The 20,735-nt window shown below is 39.6% G+C and overlaps 1 protein-coding gene across 1 annotated transcript in view; it reads right to left on the minus strand.

The window, feature by feature from the left end:
• The window catches only part of LOC113893409 (antigen WC1.1-like), a 50,887-nt gene that overhangs the window by 17,410 nt on the left and 12,742 nt on the right, over positions 1–20,735 (minus strand). The window contains 6 exon segments of the mRNA XM_027543411.1: positions 11,419–11,733; positions 12,842–12,899; positions 12,901–13,157; positions 13,232–13,324; positions 19,339–19,656; positions 19,749–20,057. Coding sequence (XP_027399212.1) covers positions 11,419–11,733; positions 12,842–12,899; positions 12,901–13,157; positions 13,232–13,324; positions 19,339–19,656; positions 19,749–20,057 — 1,350 coding nt within the window.

Genomic DNA, 20,735 nt, shown 5'->3' on the forward strand with positions numbered 1-20,735 from the left:
TACACCCTTAATGAAGATATTATAGATATTAAAATCCAAGAAAATGTCAAAACATTGCTTTGAAATATAGAATAATACTTGACAGAATGAAAACAGTAATAGACAAAATCATAATCAAAATGTGGGGACTTTAACATGTATTTTGCAATAGCATGCAGACCAAGTGTACAAAAAAGAATGAAGAATATAGCAGATGTAAACAACAGTTAGCTAAATAACATATATAGAGCAATACACCCAACAATGAAAGAACTTGTTATTTACATTATTGTAAATTCACTGCAAACTTTCATTTTTAAATGATCATCAGTTCAGCTCAGTTCAGTCGCTCAGTCGTGTCTGACTGCAACTCCATGGACTGCAGCACGCCAGGCCTCCCTGTCCATCACCAACTCCCAGAGTTTACTCAAACTCATGTCCATCGAGTCAGTGATGCCATCCAACCATTTCATCCTCTGCTGTCCCCTTCTCCTCCCACCTTCAACCTTTCCCAGCATCAGAGTCTTTTCAAATGAGTCACTTCTTCCCATCAGGTGGCCAAAGTATTGGAATTTCAGCTTCAGCATCAGTCCTTCCAATGAACATTCAGGACTGATTTCCTTCAGAATGGACTGGTTGGATCTCCTTGCAGTCTAAGGGACTCTCAAGAGTCTTCTCCAACACCACAGTTCAAAAGCATCAACTCTTCGGTGCTCAGCCTTCTTCACAGTCCAACTCTCACATCCATACATGACTACTGGCAAAACCACAGCCTTGACTAGATGGACCTTTGTTCACAAAGTAATGTCTCTGCTTTTGAATATGCTATCTAGGTTGTTCATAGCTTTTCTTCCAAGGAGTAAGTGTCTTTTAATTTCATGGCTACAGTCACCATCTGCAGTGATTTTGGAGCCTCCCAAAATAAAGTCTGTCACTGTTTCCACTGTTTCCCCATCTATTTGCCATGAAGTGATGGGACCGGATGTCATGATCTTAGTTTTCTGAATGTTGAGCTTTTTCACTCTCCTCCTTCACTTTTATCAAGAGGCTCTTTAGTTCTTCACTTTCTGCCATAAGGGTGGTGTCATCTGCATATCTGAGGTTATTGATATTTCTCCCAGCAATCTTGATTCCAGCTTGTGTTTCATCCAGCCCAGAATTACTCATGATGTACTCTTCATATTAGTTAAATAAGCAGGGTGACAATATACTGCCTTGACTTACTCCTTTCCCTATTTGGAACTAGTCTGTTGTTCCATGTCCAGTTCTAACTACTGCTTCCTGACCTGAATATAGATTTCTCAAGAGGTAGGTCAGGTGGTCTGGTACTCCCATCTCTTGAAGAATTTTCCACAGTTTGTTGTGATCCACATAGTCAAAGACTTTGGCATAGTCAACAAAGCAGAAATGGATGTTTTGATGATCATGTGATAGAGCAAAAACCTTCAGAGAATTGAATTTATACAGAATATTTACTTTGACCAGAGTGAAATTAAGTATTAATAAGAAAATATAGTTAGCCATCCCTACTGAGAAAATTAAGAAATATTCTTCCAAAGAATTCCTGGGTCTGGAAATAACTTTCAAACTTGAAAATATTGTGAAATAATGGTAACAAAGATATGCTGTAACTAAATTCTTCCAATGCAACTAAAGTAGTGTCTAAGGGAAATTTATACCCTAGATTTAGAAAAGAGGGGAGACATAAAATGAAAAAATGTAAGCTTTCATTTAAGAAGCTAGGATATGGGAAATAAAGCCTAAAGGATGTACAAGATTGGAATTAATAAAAAAAATAAAGTTAATCTAAAAAAGAAAGTAAGCATAAGACAAAGACAATAGAGGAAAGCTGTTCAAACATGCCTCATGAAAATTGATCAACACTGAGCAATACTAATCAAGAGCAGAGAGAAAAAACTTAATACCAGAATGAAAAGGCAAATCACTATAAATTATACAGATTTTTTGGTCATAGTTTTGAAATGCAATATACACATTTAATGTGGATAAATATCCAGAAGAGTTCCAGTTTCTCCACAACCTTGTCAACATTTGTCTTTTTTTTAATTATAGCCATTTTGACAGGTGTAAGATGACATCTCATTGTGGTTTTCATTTACATTTCTCTGATGATTAGAGATGTCAGTATATTTTCATATCCCTGTTAGCTATCCATATGTCTTCTTTGGTGAAATGGCTAGTTCCTGACTAATTTCTTTAATCAGTTTATTAGAGATTTTGTTGTTGTTGCTTTTGTTTTGCTCTTGAGCTGTAGGGTTCTTATATATTTTGCAAATTAATCCCTTATATGATTTGCTGTAAGGTGCCTTTTCACTCTACTGTTGTTTCTTTTACTGTCGTGCTGGTGTTCAGTCATTCAGTCGTGTCCAACTCACTGCAACCCCATGGAGTATAGCCTGCCAGGCTCCTCTGTCTATGAGATTTCCCAGGCAAGAATACTGGAGTAAGTTGCCATTTCCTTCTCCAGGGGATCTTCCGGACCCAGGGGTTGAATCCATGTCTTGTGTGTCTCCTCCACTGGCAGGTGAACTCTTTACCACTGAGCCATCTGGGATAATCTCACTTGTCTATTTTTACCTATTCTTTTGGTGTCATGCCCATGAGATCACGAAATAATATATTTTTATTTTGAAATTATAAGTAAAAATACCACATATCATATATCATATATCATATATATATACCATATATCATATATATATACCATATATCATATATCATATATCATATATCATATCATATATCTAAGATATAATTCCTAACTGGTGACAATACTACACCATCATACACAATAAAACAAATTTATATGCAGTAAGGTTTTAAATATTACTTAGTGGAATTATAAAATCATTTGTAGAAAATAAACTTGATTAAAAGTTATTTTGAGATGGAGAATGGCATTTGAAACATTGCATTAAAGGCATAGTCAAAAAACTAAAACGTTATAAATTTGGTCACATAATCTCCCATACACATATACAAACCTAAAATCATACACAAAAGATGGGGAAATATTTCCAAATAATGTTAAAAAAAATGGTAAATGATGTTAGTTTATAGAGTTCCTAAAAATAAATAAGAAAATTTGTAAAATATTCTAGAGAAAAAAATTAAAGATGGAGAAAGATATCTGAAACACCTATAAATATTTACTTATTAATCACTCTCCACATTCAGTAACAAATATAAACACAGGTGTCTATAAAGGCACACACACACACTAACACACCGCTGAATGAAGGAAAGACCTTGCATACTTTAATTAACCTGTGTTTATTCTATTAGGACAGTGCTTGTACATTGTATGCACTCATTCAACAAGTATGGATGGAGAACATTTTCTAAATACCATGATAAGTGCTTGTTAAATATTTATTAAATAAATGATCAGATGAATAAAATTCAGTGAAATATGTTTTCTTTAAATCAATGCTAATCAACAAAATAGTGAAGCAAATATAAATTAATGATAAATGGTTTATGAAAATAAAGTGTATTAAAGAAAATTAGTCCATAAACACAGAATAAATTTATATTTAAAATTTCCCTTATATACTTTTTAATATAAATGTATTTATTTTAATTGGAGGCTAATTACTTTACAATATTGTTTTGGTTTTGCCATACATCAACATGAATCCATCACGGGTTTCAGTGGAAAATTGTTAAATAGATTCTAAACTACTCTCATCTATTATTCAATATGACATACGCACAAGAGAATATTTCTGTAGTAAGAAGAAACTCTTTAAGGGAATATACAGATTTACCAAGTAGACTTAAGAAAAAGATAGACAAATAGCTACTGAGTAAAGCAAAACCCTCCTTGCTATTCTTTGGAACTCTGCATTCAAATGGGTATACCTTTCCTTTTCTCCTTTGCTTTTTGCTTCTCTTCTTTTCACAACTATTTGTAAGGCCTCCTTGACAGTCATTTTGCTTTTTTGCATTTGTTTTTCTTGGGGATGGTCTTGCTCCCTGTCTCCTGTACAATGTCATGAACCTCCATCCATAGTTCATCAGGCACTCTGTCTATCAGGTCTAGTCCCTTAAATCGATTGTCACTTCCACTGTATAATCGTAAGGGATTTTTTTAGGTCATACCTGAATGGTCTAGTGGTTTTCCCTACTTTCTTCAATTTAAGTCTGAATTTGGCAATAATGAGTTCATGATCTGAGCCACAATCAGCTCCTGGTCTTGTTTTTGCTGACCGTATAGAGCTTCTCCATCTTTGGCTGCAAAGAATATATAATCAATCTGATTTTGGTGTTGACCATCTGGTGATGTCCATGTGTTGAGTCCTCTCTTGTGTTGCTGGAAGAGAGTGTTTCCTATGACTAGTGCATTCTCTTGGCAAAACTCTGTTAGCCTTTACCCTGCCTTCATTCCTTACTCCAAGGCCAAATTTTCCTGTTACTCCAGGTGTTTCTTGACTTCCTACTTTTGTATTCCAGTCCTATATAATGAAAGGGACTTCTTTTGGGGGTGTTAGTTCTAGAAGATCTTGTAGGTCTTCATAGAAGCTTTCATAGAAGCTTCATAGCTTCAACTTCAGCTTCTTCAGCATTATTGGTTCGGGCATGCTGCTACTTCTGCTAAGTTGCTTCAGTCATGTCCAACTCTGTGTGACCCCATTGATGGCAGCCCACCAGGCTCCCCTGTCCCTGGGATTCTCCAGGCAAGAATACTGTAGTGGGTTGCCATTTCCTTCTCCAATGCATGAAAGTGAAAACTGAAAGTGAAGTCACTCAGTCGTCTCCAACTCCCAGAGACCCCATGGACTGCAGCCTACCAGGCTCCTCCGTCCATGGGATTTTCCAGACAAGTGTACTGGAGTGGGTTGCCATTGCACAGACTTGGAATACTGTGATACTGAATGGTTTGCCTTGGAAATGAACAGAGATCATTCTGTTATTTTTGAGATTGCGTCAAAGCACTGCATTTCGAACTCTTTTGTTTGCTATGATGGTTACTTCATTTTTTCTAAGGGATTCTTGCCCACAGTAGTAGATATAATGGTCATTTGAGTTAAATTCACCAATTCCAGTCCATTTTAGTTCGCTGATTCCTAAAATGTCTACGTTCACTTTTGTCATCTCCTGTTTGACCACTTGCAATTTGCCTTGCTTCATGGACCTAGCATTCCAGGTTCCTATGCAATATTGTTCTTCACAGCATTGGACTTTGCTTCTATCCCCAGTCACATCCACAGCTGAGTGTTGTCTTTGCTTTGACTCCGTCTCTTCATTCTTTCTGGAGTTATTGTTCCACTGATCTCCGGTAGCAATTTGGGCACCTACCAAACTGGGGAGTTCATCTTTCAGTGTCCTAACTTTTTGCCCTTTCATACTGTTCATGGGGTTCTCAAGGCAGGAATACTGAAGTGGTTTGCCATTCCCTTCTCCAGTGGACCACATTTTGTCAGGACTCTCCACCATGACCCGTCCATCTTGGGTGGCCATATTGGCATGGCTCATAGTTTCACTGAGTTAGGCAAGGCGTGGTCCATATGATCAGATTGGTCAGTTTTCTGTAATTGTGGTTTTCAGTTTGTCTGCCCTCTGATGGAGGAGGATAAGAGGCTTATGGAAGTTCCCTGAAGGGAGAGAATAACAAGGAAAGATAAGAAGCCTTCCTCAGTGACCAGTACAAAGAAATAGAGGAAACCAATAGAATGCAAAAGACTAGAGATCTCTTCAAGAAAATTAGAGATACCAAGGGAATATTTAATGCAAAGATGGGCTCAATAAAGGACAGAAATGGTATGGGCCTAACAGAAGCAGAAGATATTAAGAAGAGGTGGCAAGAATACACAGAAGAAATATATAAAAAAGATCTTCATGACCCAGATAATCACGATAGTATGATCACTCACCTAGAGCCAGACATCCTGGAATGCAAAGTCAAATGGGCCTTAGGAAGCATCACTATGAACAAAGCTAGTGGAGGTGATGGAATTTCAGTTGAGCTATTTCAAATCCTAAAAGATGATGCTGTGAAAGTGCTACACTCAATATGCCAGCAAATTTGAAAACTCAGCAGTGGCCACAGGACTGGAAAAGGTCAGTTTTCATTCCAATCCCAAAGAAAGGCAATGTCTACAAATGTTTAAACTACCACACAATTGCACTCATATCACACACTAGCAAAGTAATGCTGAAAATTCTCTAAGCTAAGCTTCGACAGTACATGAACCATGAACTTCCAGATGTTCAAGGTGGTTTTTAAAAAGGCAGAGGAACCAGAGATCAAATTGCCAACATCTGTTGGATCATCGAAAAAGCAAGAGAGTTCCAGAAAAACATCTGTCTCTGTTTTATTGACTATGCCAAAGCCTTTGACTGTGTGGATCACAAGAAACTGTGGACAATTCTTCAAGAGATGGGAATACCAGACCACCTGATCTGCTTCTTGAGAAATTTGCATGCAGGTCAGGAAGCAACAGTTAGAACTGGACATGGAACAACAGACTAGTTCCTAATAGGGAAAGAAATATATCAAGGCTGTATATTGTCACCCTGCTTATTTAACTTATATGCAGAGTACATCATGAGAAATGCTGGGCTGGATGAAGCACAAGCTGGAATTAAGATTGCCGGGAGAAATATCAATAACCTCAGATATGCAGATGACACCACACTTATGGCAGAAAGTAAAGAAGAACTAAAGAGCCTCTTGATGAAAGTGAAAGAGGAGAGTGAAAAAGTTGGCTTAAAGCTCAACATTCAGAAAACTAAGATCATGGCATCTTGTCCCATCATTTCATGGCAAATAAATGGGGAAACAATGGAAACAGTGACAGACTTTTATTTTGGGGAGGCTCCAAAATCACTGCAGATGGTGACTGCAGCCATGAAATTATAAGATGCTTACTCCTTGGAAGAAAAGTTATGACCAACCGAGACAGCATATTACAAAGCAGAGACATTACTTTGCCAACAAAGGTCCATCTAGTCAACGCTATGGTTTTTCCAGGAGTCATGTATGGATGTGAGAGTTGGACTATAAAGAAAGCTGAGCACCAAAAAATTGATGCTTTTAAACTGTAGTGTTAGAGAAGGCTCTTGAGAGTCCCTTGGACTGCAAGGAGTTCAAACCAGTCCATCCTAAAGGAAATCAGTCCTGAATATTCATTGGAAGGACTGATGCTGAAGCTGAAACTCCAATACTTTGGTCACCTGATGTGACGAGCTGACTCATTGGTAAAGACCCTGATGTTGGGAAAGATTGAAAGGGGAAGGATAAGGGGACGACAGAGGATGAGATGATTGAATGGCATCACTGACTCAATGGACATGAGTTTGAGCAAACCCTGGGAGTTGGTGATGGACAGGGAGGCCTGGTGTGCTGCAGTCCATGGAGTTACAAGGAGTTGGACACGACTGAGCAACTAAACTGAACTGAAAGTAAAACTGTCTGCAATAGACTCAAATAGATATACTGAGAAAGCTAAGTAATCAGAGGAAACAGAAATTACAAACAAAACACCAAGAAAAAGGCACAAAAGCCTGAAACTGAAAGAAATATATACAAGTGTAAAATGTACCTGTTAAAAAATATCAGAATTAATGTATTCTTTCCACATCATCCTATCAAACCTCCTACCCAATCTATACAAAGATCCTGTGAGAAGTGATGGCAGGATTTCTGCGAGGTGGTTACTCACTTTCAGGGTCAGAGACTTAACCACCTCCCACTTTCTGGTGCTTTACTGTAGGAAAAATATCATCAATAAAAGATTTAACAGTTTAATACTTCTTTAGCCTTCAAGTGGAAAAGACAAAGAGATGAGGCAAGAGAGGCAAGGAGTGGTGAATATATGTTTTTGAAATATCTGTCACCACATTCTCTCAGGCAACACCCAGCATATCATTCAAGATATACCTGAATGGGGTGTGTGTGTTTGTGTATGTAGGAAAGAGAGAGAGAGAAATGTTGCAGGGAATAAGCACTTTGGTTTGAATATCTGTCACCCCCCAATATTTATTTACTTCATTCAGCACTTGCTGTTGAAATCCCAACTCCCAGTGTAATGGTAGAACCTTCTCAGACTCTTCCAAAAGCAGAAGAAAAGAACACTGCCAAACTCATTTTATGAGGCCAACAAGGTTCTGATATCAAAACCAGACAAGAAATATCTCTGATAAACAGAGGGACAAAAATCCTCAACAAAATATTAAAAAACATAATTCAATAATGCATCCAAAGGATCATGCATGATGATCAAGTGAGATTTGTTCCAAAGGATGCAAGGATGGTTCAATATTCACAGATTATTCAATGTGATACACCAAGTAAACAAAATGAAAATGAAAATCATATCCTCTCAGTAGATGTAGAAAAAACATTTGAAAACATTAACATCCATTTCTGATTTTAAAAACCTCTATAAAGTAGATATAGAGGGATTATATCTCAATATAATAAAGACCATATACAAACTCACAGCTAACCTCCTACTCAACAGTAAAAAGCTGAATATTTTTTCTCTGAGATCAGATGCAAGACAAAGATGCCTAACCACCACTTTTATTTAACATAGGTTTGGTATTTCTAGCCAAAACAATCTGGCAATGAAAAAAAATAAGGACACACAAATCTGAAAGGAAAAGGCAAAACTGATGCTATTTGGAGATTTCATAATATTATATATAGAAAACCCTACTGCCCCCACCAAAATCTGTCAGAACTAATACACTCAGTGAAGTCGCAAGATACAAACTTCATATACAAAAATCAGTTGCATTTCGATACACTAATAACAAATTGCCACAAGGAAAAATTAAGAAAACAATTCTATTTACAGTTCAACAAAAAACTGATAAATTATTAGGAACAAATTTAACCAAAGAGGTGATAGTCCTGTACACTGAAACTCTAAGACACTGATGAAAGATAGTGGATTTTGTTATCAAAATTCCAAAGGAAATTTTCACAGACATGGAACAAACAATCCTAAAATTTGTATGGAACCACAAAGGACCCTCGGAAAAGGCAATGGCACCCCACTCCAGTACTCTTGCCTGGAAAATCCCATGGACGAAGGAGCCTGGTAGCCTGCAGTCCATGGGGTCGCTAAGAGTCGGACACGACTGAGCGACTTCACTTTCACTTTTCACTTTCCTGCATTGGAGAAGGAAATGGCAACCCACTCCAGTGTTCTTGCCTGGAGAATCCCAGGGACGGGGAAGCCTGGTGGGCTGCCGTCTATGGAGTCACACAGAGTCAGACACGACTGAAGTGACTTAGCAATAGCAATAGCAACAAAGGACCCTGAATAGCCAAAGCAATCTTGAGAAAGAAGAACAATATTGGAGGTGCCATGTTTCCTGATTTAAAACTATATTTCAAAGCTCTATTAAGCAAAACAGTATAGTGCTGGTATAAAACTGGGTGCAGAGATCAACAGAATAGAATATAGAGCCCAGAAATAAACCCAAATACATACAGTTAATTAATTTTTGACAGAGGAACTAGGAATATGCAATGCCGAAAGGACATTCTCTTCAATAAATGGTGTTGGGAAAACTGGACAGCTACATGCAAAAAATAAAACTGGACCACTCTCTCGTAGCATTCACAGAAATTAATTCAAAATGGATCAAAGACTTAATCATAAGTCCTGCAGCCATAAAAATCCTGGAAGAAAAAGTTATAGACATCAGTTTTGGTGGTGGCTTTTTGGATTAGGCAACAAGAGCAAAACTAACTAAGTGGGACGACATAAAACTAAAAACTTCTGCACAACAAAGGACACCATCAGCAAAATGAGGAACTTAGCAGGCAGTCCAGTGGTCAGGACTCAGTGCTTTCACTGCCATGGCCCAGATGAAATCTCTGTTTGGGGAACTAAGATCCAGTAGGGCATGCAGGTTGGTAAATATATAAATAGAGGGCAAAAATATTGTGGTGAAAAATATTTTTTTTTAAATGGAAAGACAATCTATAGTATCAGAGAAAATATTTGCAAAATATATTTCTGATATGGGTTAATATGTGGAATACATAAAGAACTCATACAACTCAATAGCAAAAGAATACAGTCTCATTTAAAAATGGGCAGAGGACCTGAGTAGACATTTTTTCAAAGAAAACATACAGTTGTTCATGAAAAGGTACATGAAAAGATATACAACATTACTAATCATCAGGAAAATGCAAATCAAAACCACAATGAGATATCACCTCATAGAGTTGTTTTTATCAAAAAGACAAGAAATAACGAGAATTTTTGAGACTGTGGCGAGAAGAGAAACCTTGTGCACAGTTGGGGGAAAGATAAGTTGGTGCAGCCACCATGGAAAACAGTATTAAGGTTCCACAATAGAAACTCAGACCTAAAAATAAAACTGCCATGTGAGTTAGTAATTTCACTTTGCGGTATTTATTTGAAGAAAATAAAAACACTAACTTAAAAAGATATGTGCAACCCAATGTTCATTGCAGAATTATTTAAAATAGCCAAACAACATTAAGCCTTTTTTGATGGATGAATGGATAAATAAAATTTGCTATGTACATATATCCAGCCATAAAAAAGAAGAAAATCTTGCCATTTGCAACATGGATGGAACTTGAGGGCCTTATGCCAAATGAACTAAATCAGATAGAGAAAGAAAAATACCATTTAATCTTATTTACATGTGCATTATTTAAAAAAAAAAAAAAAACAGAAAAATGAGTTCAGAGATGCAAAGAAGTTTGGTGGTTTCCAGAGGGTCAATGTGGTCAAAATGGGATGGGTGAAGGTAGCCAAAAGATACAAACTTCCAGGTCTAAAATTAATGTCATGAGGATGTAATGTACAGCATGGTGGCTACAGTTACCCCTGTATCTTATACTTGAGAGTAGGTAGGAAAATACATCTTAAAGTTTTCATCATAAGAAAAAAAATTGTAACTACATGTTGCGATGGATATTACTATACATGTGGTGATTATTTACCAATATGTACAAATACATAAATGCTATGTTGTACACTTAGGACTAGTACAATGTTACAAGAATTACATCTCAAAAATTTTAACAATCAAGGTTGGAATATGTGAATTAAATTAGTTCCATCCTTACCTCATTTAGGTTTCTCTAGTGGCTCAAATGGTAAAGAATCTGACTGCAATGTGGAAGACTGATTTTGATACCTGGGGTCAGGATGATCCCCTGGAGAAGGGAATGGCAACCCATTCCAGTATTCTTGCCTGAAGAATTCCATGGACAGAGGAACTTGGCAGGCTATACAGTCCACAGAGTCGCAAAGGGTCAGACACGACTGAGTGACTAACATTTTGACTTAATGTCATTTTTGTGGACCCAAATTAAACTTAGATTACTAAAATATCACTTAGATTTTAAAATATCAAATCTCACTGCATCCTACCGGGATTGAGACAGACACACAGAAACATACAGTGAGTCACCTGCACACGAAATATAGGCTTCCTCCTTCAGAGAGCATGAAGTGTAATTCCAAGGGTCAGAGGGACACGGCCAGAGAGAGGTGTCAGTTTTCCAACAGTGGATTCTATCCACCCACTGGGGTCTAGAACCTTCTCTGATACCAACAGAAGAGTTGAGTGTTCCACTGTCCCCACAGCCAAGCTGTCTGCAGATCATGGACACAGTGATGTCTTCCATGGGGCTGCAGCAGACACTGCCCCAGGTCCCATTGTAGAAAACTTCCAGCCACCCAGCACAGTGCTGGTCCTCGCTCACCATCCTGAGGGCCAGGAACTCTAAGGTTGAAAGGGGAGGAGACAGGACACAATAAAAACTTTGCTGGATGTTCTAGGTTTTTATTTCTTCTAGAAATAGTGAACATTCATCTCTGACCTTTTTCAAGAGATACCCACTAGACGACAAGACTGACATCACCTCCCTTTTAACTGACTTTGTCCATTTGTGTCTGTCTTTCTATTTCTACCACAATGGTGTAGTGGAAATGAACTGAGAGGAAGACCAAACTTCGCGGGTGCTAGTGAGGGAGGGAAGCTGAATCCTGCTTCCTGATAAAATCTTTAGAGTATGTCAAAGGGATGTGATGTGGATACTGGGGAGATAGGCAGAATAATTAACCCCAGAATGTCCACATCCCAATCTCTGCAACTTGTGAATCTGTTACCATATCTGACAAGAGGGATTTACAAATGTGATTAAGGTAAGGACCGTGGGATGGTGAGTTTAAGCTAGAATATTGTATTAACAATGTGAGCCTAGTCTAACCACATCCTTAGACCCATTGTCTTAAAAAGTAAAATACTTTTTTTAGCTCTGGTTAGAGAGATGTGACTCTGGATAATGGTTGAAGACAGGCAGCATTGCTGATCTGAAAATGGATGAAGGGGGCTATGAACCAAAGAGTGTAGGCGTTTTCTAGAAGCTTGAAAAGACAAGAAACAGATTTGCCCCTAAAGCTGCAAAAATGATGCAGCACTGCTAAAGGCTTGATCCCAGCCCAGTGAGATCCCTGCTGGACATCTAAGCTACAGAAGTAAGGCAATAAACACATATTGTTTTAAACCACTAGTTGGTTTGTTGTTACCTAAGCAAATGAAACTAGTACTGTGGGTTTAAATTTTTTGTATGTAACTGGAGAGAGCCCTGCTTTCAAGAAAACCTGTGAGAAAAGGCTCTGCCAGGAAACACTGCTGAAAAGAAAGGACCAGAACCTCAGCTGCTGCAGGAGGAAGTGAAAGCACCTCATCTTCATATCTTCTGGAAAGACAGGCTCCATGGAAGGAAGGCTCCTTCTCTGGTCCTTTCAGCATCTCTCCCTCAGGGCTCACATCCCCGTCCCCCAGGGCCCCACCCCTCCCCAGCCTGTGGACAGTGTGCAGCGCGGACCTGAGCAGATGACCCCCGCGTCCTGCTTGTGTCTGCAGTCGTGCCGCCCCCAACCCCGGGGAAGGGCACCTTCACACGTGGGACTCGTTTCCAGCACAGTTCAGGTCGTCCAGCCAGATGGGCCCTGATCCTGCCCCAAAGTGAGCAGACCCCGTGGCATTGAGGGCTTCTCCGAGGCCCAGCTGCCTGCACACCACGCGGGCATCGTCCAGGTCCCAGCCGTCATCACAGATGGTGCCCCAGGAGCCCTGGTTAAGGATCTCCACTCTCCCGGCGCAGAGACCTCCTCCGTCCACCAGGCGGAGCTGTCTGCTGTCTGAGCAAAGAAATGGGACAGTGGAGCGGTGACCTGGGGAATGAGAAGGGTCTTCTGTCCTGTGGGACCCTTACCTGAGCAGTAGGGGACTCTCTCCTCTGAGGCCATAGAGCCTGCTGGTTCAGATATGGAGTCGTTGCACTATGGCAGCACCTGGGTCTGATTTCCTGCAGAAACAGCAATGATCAGAAGTCTGGAAGGGTTGAATAACAAAACTGTTAAAGGAAATAATGACCTAGTGATGGAGCCTAAGATGAAAGTTGTGACCCAGTAATAAAGTTATCATAATCTTAGTGTTCACCTTCTCCAAAGATAGTTCTGCTTTTGACAGTACCACAATTTCTGTTTTAACCCAAGTGTTGCTGTAAGAATGAGTTAAGTAAGATGTTTTATCGCTAAATCTATCCCTGAGCTTTGCTTAGTCACTCAGTCTTGTCTGACTCTTTGCAATCCTGTGGACTGTAGCCCTCCAGGCCCCTCTGTCCATGCTGATTCTCCAGGCAAGAATACTTGAGTGGGTTGCACACCCTCCTCTAGGGGATCTTCCCAACCCAGGGATGTAACCCACGTCTCCAGCTTTGATGCTTTACCGTCTAAGCCACCAGGAAGCCCAAATCTACACCTAAGTAGAAGCAAAACAAAATTCTTTCTGAAGGAGTTCTACAATTTCTTCAATATCTATCTTTAAAACAAACACATATAAAATAGATTTCATGAAAAACAGAAAGGAAAAAGGAGACACTAGAAAGAATTTCCCAGGGCTTTCAGCTGCTAGAGTTATCTGACAGAGAATTTAAATAGCCGTAATTAAAGTGCTTGTGGAATTAAGCACTGACAAAATGTGTATCTTTGTAGAGAAATGATAACAAAACCAAATACTTCTAGAGCACAAAAACTTGTTACCAGAAACTAAGAACTAAAGAATAAGTGTAGCCACACATTAGCTCAGCATAAGGTACAAACATCAAAATGAAGATCAGAGGATATTCTTCAGATTAGAAATTCAGGTTCTGGTTATATTGTTGTATAGCAGATTTTTCCCCAAAACTTAGTCCAGTCACTCAGTCATGTCCGACTCTTTGTGACCCCATGGACTGCAGCATACCAGGCTTCGCTGTCCATCACCAACTCCCGGAGCTTGCTCAAACTCATATCCATCGAGTCACTGATACCATCCAACCATCTCATCCTCTGCTGTCCCCTTATCCTCCTGCCTTCAATCTTTCCCAGCCTCAGAGTCTTTTCAGATGAGTCAGTTCTTCACATCAGGTGGCCAAAGTATTGGAACTTCAGCTTCAGCAACAGTCCTTCCACTGAATATTCAGGACTGATTTCCTTTAGGACTGACTGGTTTGATTTCCTTGCAGTCCAAGGGACTCTCAAGAGTCTTCAACACCACAGTTCAAACGCATCAATTCTTCAGCACTCAGCCTTCTTTATGATCCATCTCTCACATTCATACATGACTACTGGAAAAACTATAGCTTTGACTAGACAGGTCTTTGTTGGCAAACCAACGTCTCTGCTTTTTAATATGCTGTCTAGGTTGGTCATAGCTTTTCTTCCAAGAAGTAAGCATCTTTTAATTTCATGGCTACAGTCACCATCTGCAGTGATTTTGGAGCCCCCAAAAATAAAGTCTGTCACTGTTTCCACTGTTTCCCCATCTATTTGCCATGACATGATGGGACTGGATGTCATGATCTTTGTTTTTTGAATGTTGAGTTTTAAGCCAACTATTTCACTCTCCTCTTTCACTTTCATCAAGAGGCTCTTCAGTTCCTGTTCACTTTCTGCCCTAAGGGTAGTGTCATTAGCATATCTGAGGTTTGTGATATTTCTCTTTGCAATCTTGATTCCAACTTGTGATTCATCCAGCCCGTCATTTCGCATGATGTACTCTGCATATAAGTTAAATAAGCAGGGTGACAATATATAGCCTTGACATTCACCTTTCCCAATTTGGAAACAGTCTGTTGTTCCATGTCCAGTTCTAACTGTAGCTTCTTGACCTGCATCCAGATTTCCCAGGAGGTAGGTAAGATGGTCTGGTATTCCCAACTCTTGAAGAATTTTCCACAGTTTGTTGTGATCCACATAGTCAAAGGTTTGGTGTAGTTAATAATGCAGAAGTAGATGTTTTTCTGGAACTCTCTTGCTTTTTCTGTGATCCAACGGATGTTAGCAATTTGATCATTATGAAAAGGCAAAATTTAGTAGCTGAAAGAAAATATATATATACTTCATTTTGCTTATGACTCTGGGTCATTAATCAGAAAAAGACTCAGTTTGGCAGTCTTTCAGTCGGGCCTTTCAGTGCTGCAATTAGATGTTACCTGGAGCTGAAGTCATTTAAAGATTTGACTGAACCCTGGTTCTGTAAGGAAATTCCCAGAAGTGTCCTAAAGGTAAAGGAACATCATGTCTTCAACTTAATTCAGAAAGATTTTGCATACTCAGGAAGAAACGGGGCAGAAGGGGAACAGAGAAGGAAGGACACAGAGAGAGAGAGATTAAAGAAAATGTTTATACAAACATTGAGAAATCCAGGTAAATGTCATCAGGGAATTTTTATTTTATTTTCCCAACACTTTTATAAGTCTCAATTACATCAAAATTTAAAAAAAAAAATTAAAAGATGAAAACAAGTCAAAGATAATTCATTGCCAGGACACTTTCACAAAAATACTCATAACATAAAAAATTAAATACCTAGGGAAAACTTAGTAGAAGACGGGCAAAATCTCTGAGAGAAATTCAAGATCTAACTGAATGGGGGGATGTATTATGTCAATGATTTGGGGAGCTCAAAAAGATACAAGCATCTGAATGCAGAGTTCCAAAGAATAGCAAGATGAGATAAGAAACCATTCCTCAGTGATCAATGCAAAGAAATAGAGGAAAACAACAGAATGGTAAAGACTAGAGATCTCTTCAAGAAAATTAGAGATACCAAGGGAACATTTCATGCAAAGATGAGCTTGATAAAGGACAGAAATGGTATGGACCTAACAGAAGCAGAAGATATTAAGAAGAGGTGGCAGGAATACACAAAAAAACTGTACAAAAAAGATCTTCACGACCAAGATAATAATGATGGTGTGATCACTCACCTAGAACCAGACATCCTGGAATGTGAAGTCAAGTGGGCCTTAGAAAGCATCACTACAAACAAAGCTAGTGGAGGTGATGGAATTCCAGTGGAGCTATTTCAAATCCTGAAAGATGATGCTGTGAAAGTGCTGCACTTAATATGCCAGCAAATTTGGAAAACTCAGCAGTGGCCACAGGACTGGAAAAGGTCAGTTTTCATTCCAATCCCAAAAGAAAGGCAATGCCAAAGAATGCTCAAACTACTGCACAATTGCACTCATCTCACATGCTAGTAAAGTAATGCTCAAAGTTCTCCAAGTTAAGCTTCAGCAATATGTGAACCATGAACTTCCTGATGTTCAAGCTGGTTTTAGAAAAGGCAGGGGAACCAGAGATCAAATTGCCAACATCTGCTGGATCATCAAAAAAGCAAGAGAGTTCCAGAAAAACATCTATTTCTGCTTTATTGACTGTGCCAAAGCCTTTTACTGTGTAGATCATAATAAACTGTGGAAAATTCTGAAAGAGATGGGAATACCAGACCACCTGACCTGCCTCTTGTTAAACCTATATGCAGGTCAGGAAGCAACAGTTAGAACTGGACATGGAAGAACAGACTGGTTCCAAATAGGAAAAGGAGGATGTCAAGGCTATATATTGTCACCCTGTTTATTTAACTTCTATGCAGAGTACATCATGAGAAACACTGGGCTGGAAGAAGCACAAGCTGGAATCAAGATTGCCGGGAGAAATATCAATCACCTCAGATATGCAGATGACACCTCCCTTATGGCAGAAAGTGAAGAGGAACTAAAAAGCCTTTTGATGAAAGTGAAAGTGGAGAGTGAAAAAGTTGGCTTAAAGCTCAACATTCAGAAAACGAAGATCATGGCATCTGGTCCCACCACTTCATGGGAAATAGATGGGGAAACAGTGGAAACAGTGTCCAGTTTTATTTTTGGGGGCTCCAAAATCACTGCAGATGGTGACTGCAGCCATGAAATTAAAAGACACTTACTCCTTGGAATAAAAGTTATGACCAACCTAGATAGCATATTCAAAAGCAGAGACATTACTTTGCCAACAAAGGTCCATCTAGTCAAAGCTATGGTTTTTCCAGTGGTCACGTATGAATGTGAGAGTTGGACTATGAAGAAAGCTGAGCGCTGAAGAATTGATGCTTTTGAACTGTGGTGTTGAGAAGACTCTTGAGAGTCCCTTAGATGGCAAGGAGATCCAACCAGTCCATTCTGAAGGAGATCAGCCCTGGGATTTCTTTGGAAGGAAGAATGCTAAAGCTGAAACTCCAGTCCTTTGGCCACCTCATGAGAAGTGGTGACTCATTGGAAAAGACTCTGATTCTGGGAGGGATTGGGGGCAGGAGGAGAAGGGGCCAACAGAGGATGAGATGGCTGGATGGCATCACCGACTCGATGGACATGAGTCTGAGTGAACTCCAGGAGTTGGTGATGGACAGGGAGGCCTGGCTTGCTGCGATTCATGGGGTCACAAAGAGTCAGACATGACTGAGCGACTGAACTGACTGACTGACTGAGGGAAAACCTAGTAGAAGATGGGCAAAATCTCTGAGAGAAATTCAAGATCTAACTGAATGGAGGGATGTATTATGTCAATGATTTGGGAAGCTCAACATTGTCAGTGTCAATCATCCTCAAATTTCTATGTCTTCTCTCAAATTTCTAAACCTATTCTCAAGGTAAATACCCTTAAGCTTTTCTTTTGGTGAAAAATGACAAACTGATTTCTAAATTCATACAAAATACAAGCAACCAAGAGTGACCAGCACAATTGGTAAGAAAAGCAACAGTGTTAGAGGAGTTAATATAAAGTAACTCTTGTAAATTAAAATTATTCAGACTTACTACAAAGCTTGAAACTCGGGGAAATACTGAAGGACACGGAAGCCTGGTGTGCTGTAGTCACATGGGATCACAAAGAGTCAGACATGACAGCAATCGAACAACAACTATGACGTTATCATAATTAAGAAAATACAGTATTAGAGCAAGGATAGGCAAATGATAACATGGAACAGAATAGAAAGTCTCAAATAAGACAGACATACTTGCCCTTCTGCGTATGACGAAGGCAGCACTGCAGTGGGGAGAGTCTTTTCAGAAAAAGATTCTGAGTCAGTTGGATGTCCATATGAAACCTGACCCTTATCTTACACAGATATCAGTCCCAGAAGGAATGCACAATAATATGCAAGAGAAAAAATGATAAAATTTCCATAAGATACTCTTAGAGAATGTTTTTAAGATTTTCGAGTAGGCAAAATTCTTTTTTAAAGTATATAAGAAGCATTAAATGTACAGAAAAAAGTTGGTAAGTTATGTTTACAGAAGATTAAGAAATAAGTTCATCAAAGGACACCATCTGATTAAGAATATGAAAATATAAGACCAAGGGTTAAACATGGAAAATAAGTAACACATATTTGCGTCCAAAGACACTGTCATGGTAAGTCGTCACATCATATTTGTAATAGTCAAGAACTGGAAACAGCTCAGATATCTACTGTCAGTCTAATGGATCAGTACATGGTCCTGTACTGATACGCTAAAGTAATAAAAAATAGGTGCTACAATAAACAACATCATGTGTGAATCCCAAACATAATTTTGAGGCTTAGAAATTAGATACAAAAGATGCAACATACAGCATCCTTTTATAGAAAGTTCAAACATTGATAAAACACTATGTTAGCAGAAGTTAGCTAAGTGATTTTCCGTTTAGAGGAGGGAGGACACAGTTACTGGGGACGACAGTGACTGTGGTGCTGGGGACATTCTCTTTGTTGCTCTGGGTTGGGGTTCATACTGAAGTCTATATTTACTGCCCCTACATTGTTTTCTATGATTATATATAAGCAACAATGTTGCTTAAAAATATATTATTCCCCTTCACATTTCTTGCCCTGATCTGAAAAATGAATGAACAAGAAGATCGACATTTCACCATGAAATACCTAACTTTCGAAGTCCATTTTCCCTCCCTCTCTGCTACTGGGGACATATCACTCCAGGAGCATCCTGAGTACCAGTAGCCCTTCCCTCTCTCTTACCTGAGCAGATCACAGAGGCAGTGTTGCCATGGGAACAGTCAGGACCACCCAGGGCAGTCACAGGACAACTCCACAGGAAGGACTCAGCCCCTGAGCAGTGAAATTGGGCTGTTAGGATCTGATCACCTCCTTCCACCAAGTGTGGTCCTCCGGGGGTGGAGATGGCAACTCCACAGCCAAGCTGATGACAGACAACATTAGCATTGGCCAGACTCCAGTGGGAGGCACAGAGCACTCTCCATCGTCCAGAAATCTTCATCTCCACCTGCCCCTCACACTGAGAGGAGCCATTTGTCATGAGCCGGACTTCTAAGTATGCTGGTAGAAGAAGACAGAGTTTCAGCAAATCACATGACTTTCTCACCTGAGCAGGGTGTTCACAGAGGTGAAAGGCCTGACCTGCATCTCACCTGAACAGACAACCTGAGCAGCTCCACTGTGGTGACAAGTGCCCCTTGGACAGGGCACTCTGGGGCAGACCAAGAGCACAGGCTCCTCCCCCTCACACCTGAACTCTTCAGCCCAGACCCAGGCACTGGACTCTCTGAAGAGCTCATGTCCCAGGACAGACACAGCCTTGCCACACCCCAGCTCTGCACAGATGACCTGGGCAGTGGAGAGTGTGAAGTTCCCATAAGACACTGGGATCCAGGCTTCTCCAGAATGCACTTCTACTCGCCCTGAGCAGGGTCCATCCCCTCCAGCCAGACGCACAAATCCTAAGAGGAAACAACAGCAAAACCAGTGAGTGTTCATGGTACTGACTTGGCAACAGGGAACCGCACATCACAGGCAGTGGAGTGAAAGTTTTTCATTTTAGGAGTGGAGCATGTAGAGAGTCTTTGACAGTGTCATAATTGAATTTTCTTTTTTTTTTTTTTCTTTATCTTGTAGTTTTTTTTTTAATTTTATTTTATTTTTAAACTTTACATAATTGTATTAGTTCTGCCAAATATCAAAATGAATCCGATTTTCATGAGCAGGTTTCTAAAGAGAAATCCAGGAGGATTACAAGGTCAGTTTGGAATGGTTGAATCCCAAGAACATACACTTTGAAACTGGTTAGAAATGTGAATTCCTTGGTCTAGGAGCCTGGAAACTACAGAGCCCAATTCAGATCATTGGAATGGCTGAATACTGGAAACACATCTTTTAGCATTGGTTGGAGAAGTTAATTTCTCATTTAGCAGCCTAGGACCTATATACAGATCCAAGGACACTGTATAATATTCAGGCACTTAAACTTGAACATAGAGATATGAGACCAGAAGCCACTGAGAGGAATGTGGGCTATAAGATTAGAGACTTAGCATCCAGACAAGCTTAGAAGCTTTCATGGGACTTGTGGGGCTAATATTCTGACCAGTTTTCTCTCCCAGAAGCTAGTCCTCAAGTGA

This window comes from Bos indicus x Bos taurus, chromosome 5 (genome assembly GCF_003369695.1).
Source record: "Bos indicus x Bos taurus breed Angus x Brahman F1 hybrid chromosome 5, Bos_hybrid_MaternalHap_v2.0, whole genome shotgun sequence".
Taxonomy (NCBI): Eukaryota; Metazoa; Chordata; class Mammalia; order Artiodactyla; family Bovidae; genus Bos; species Bos indicus x Bos taurus.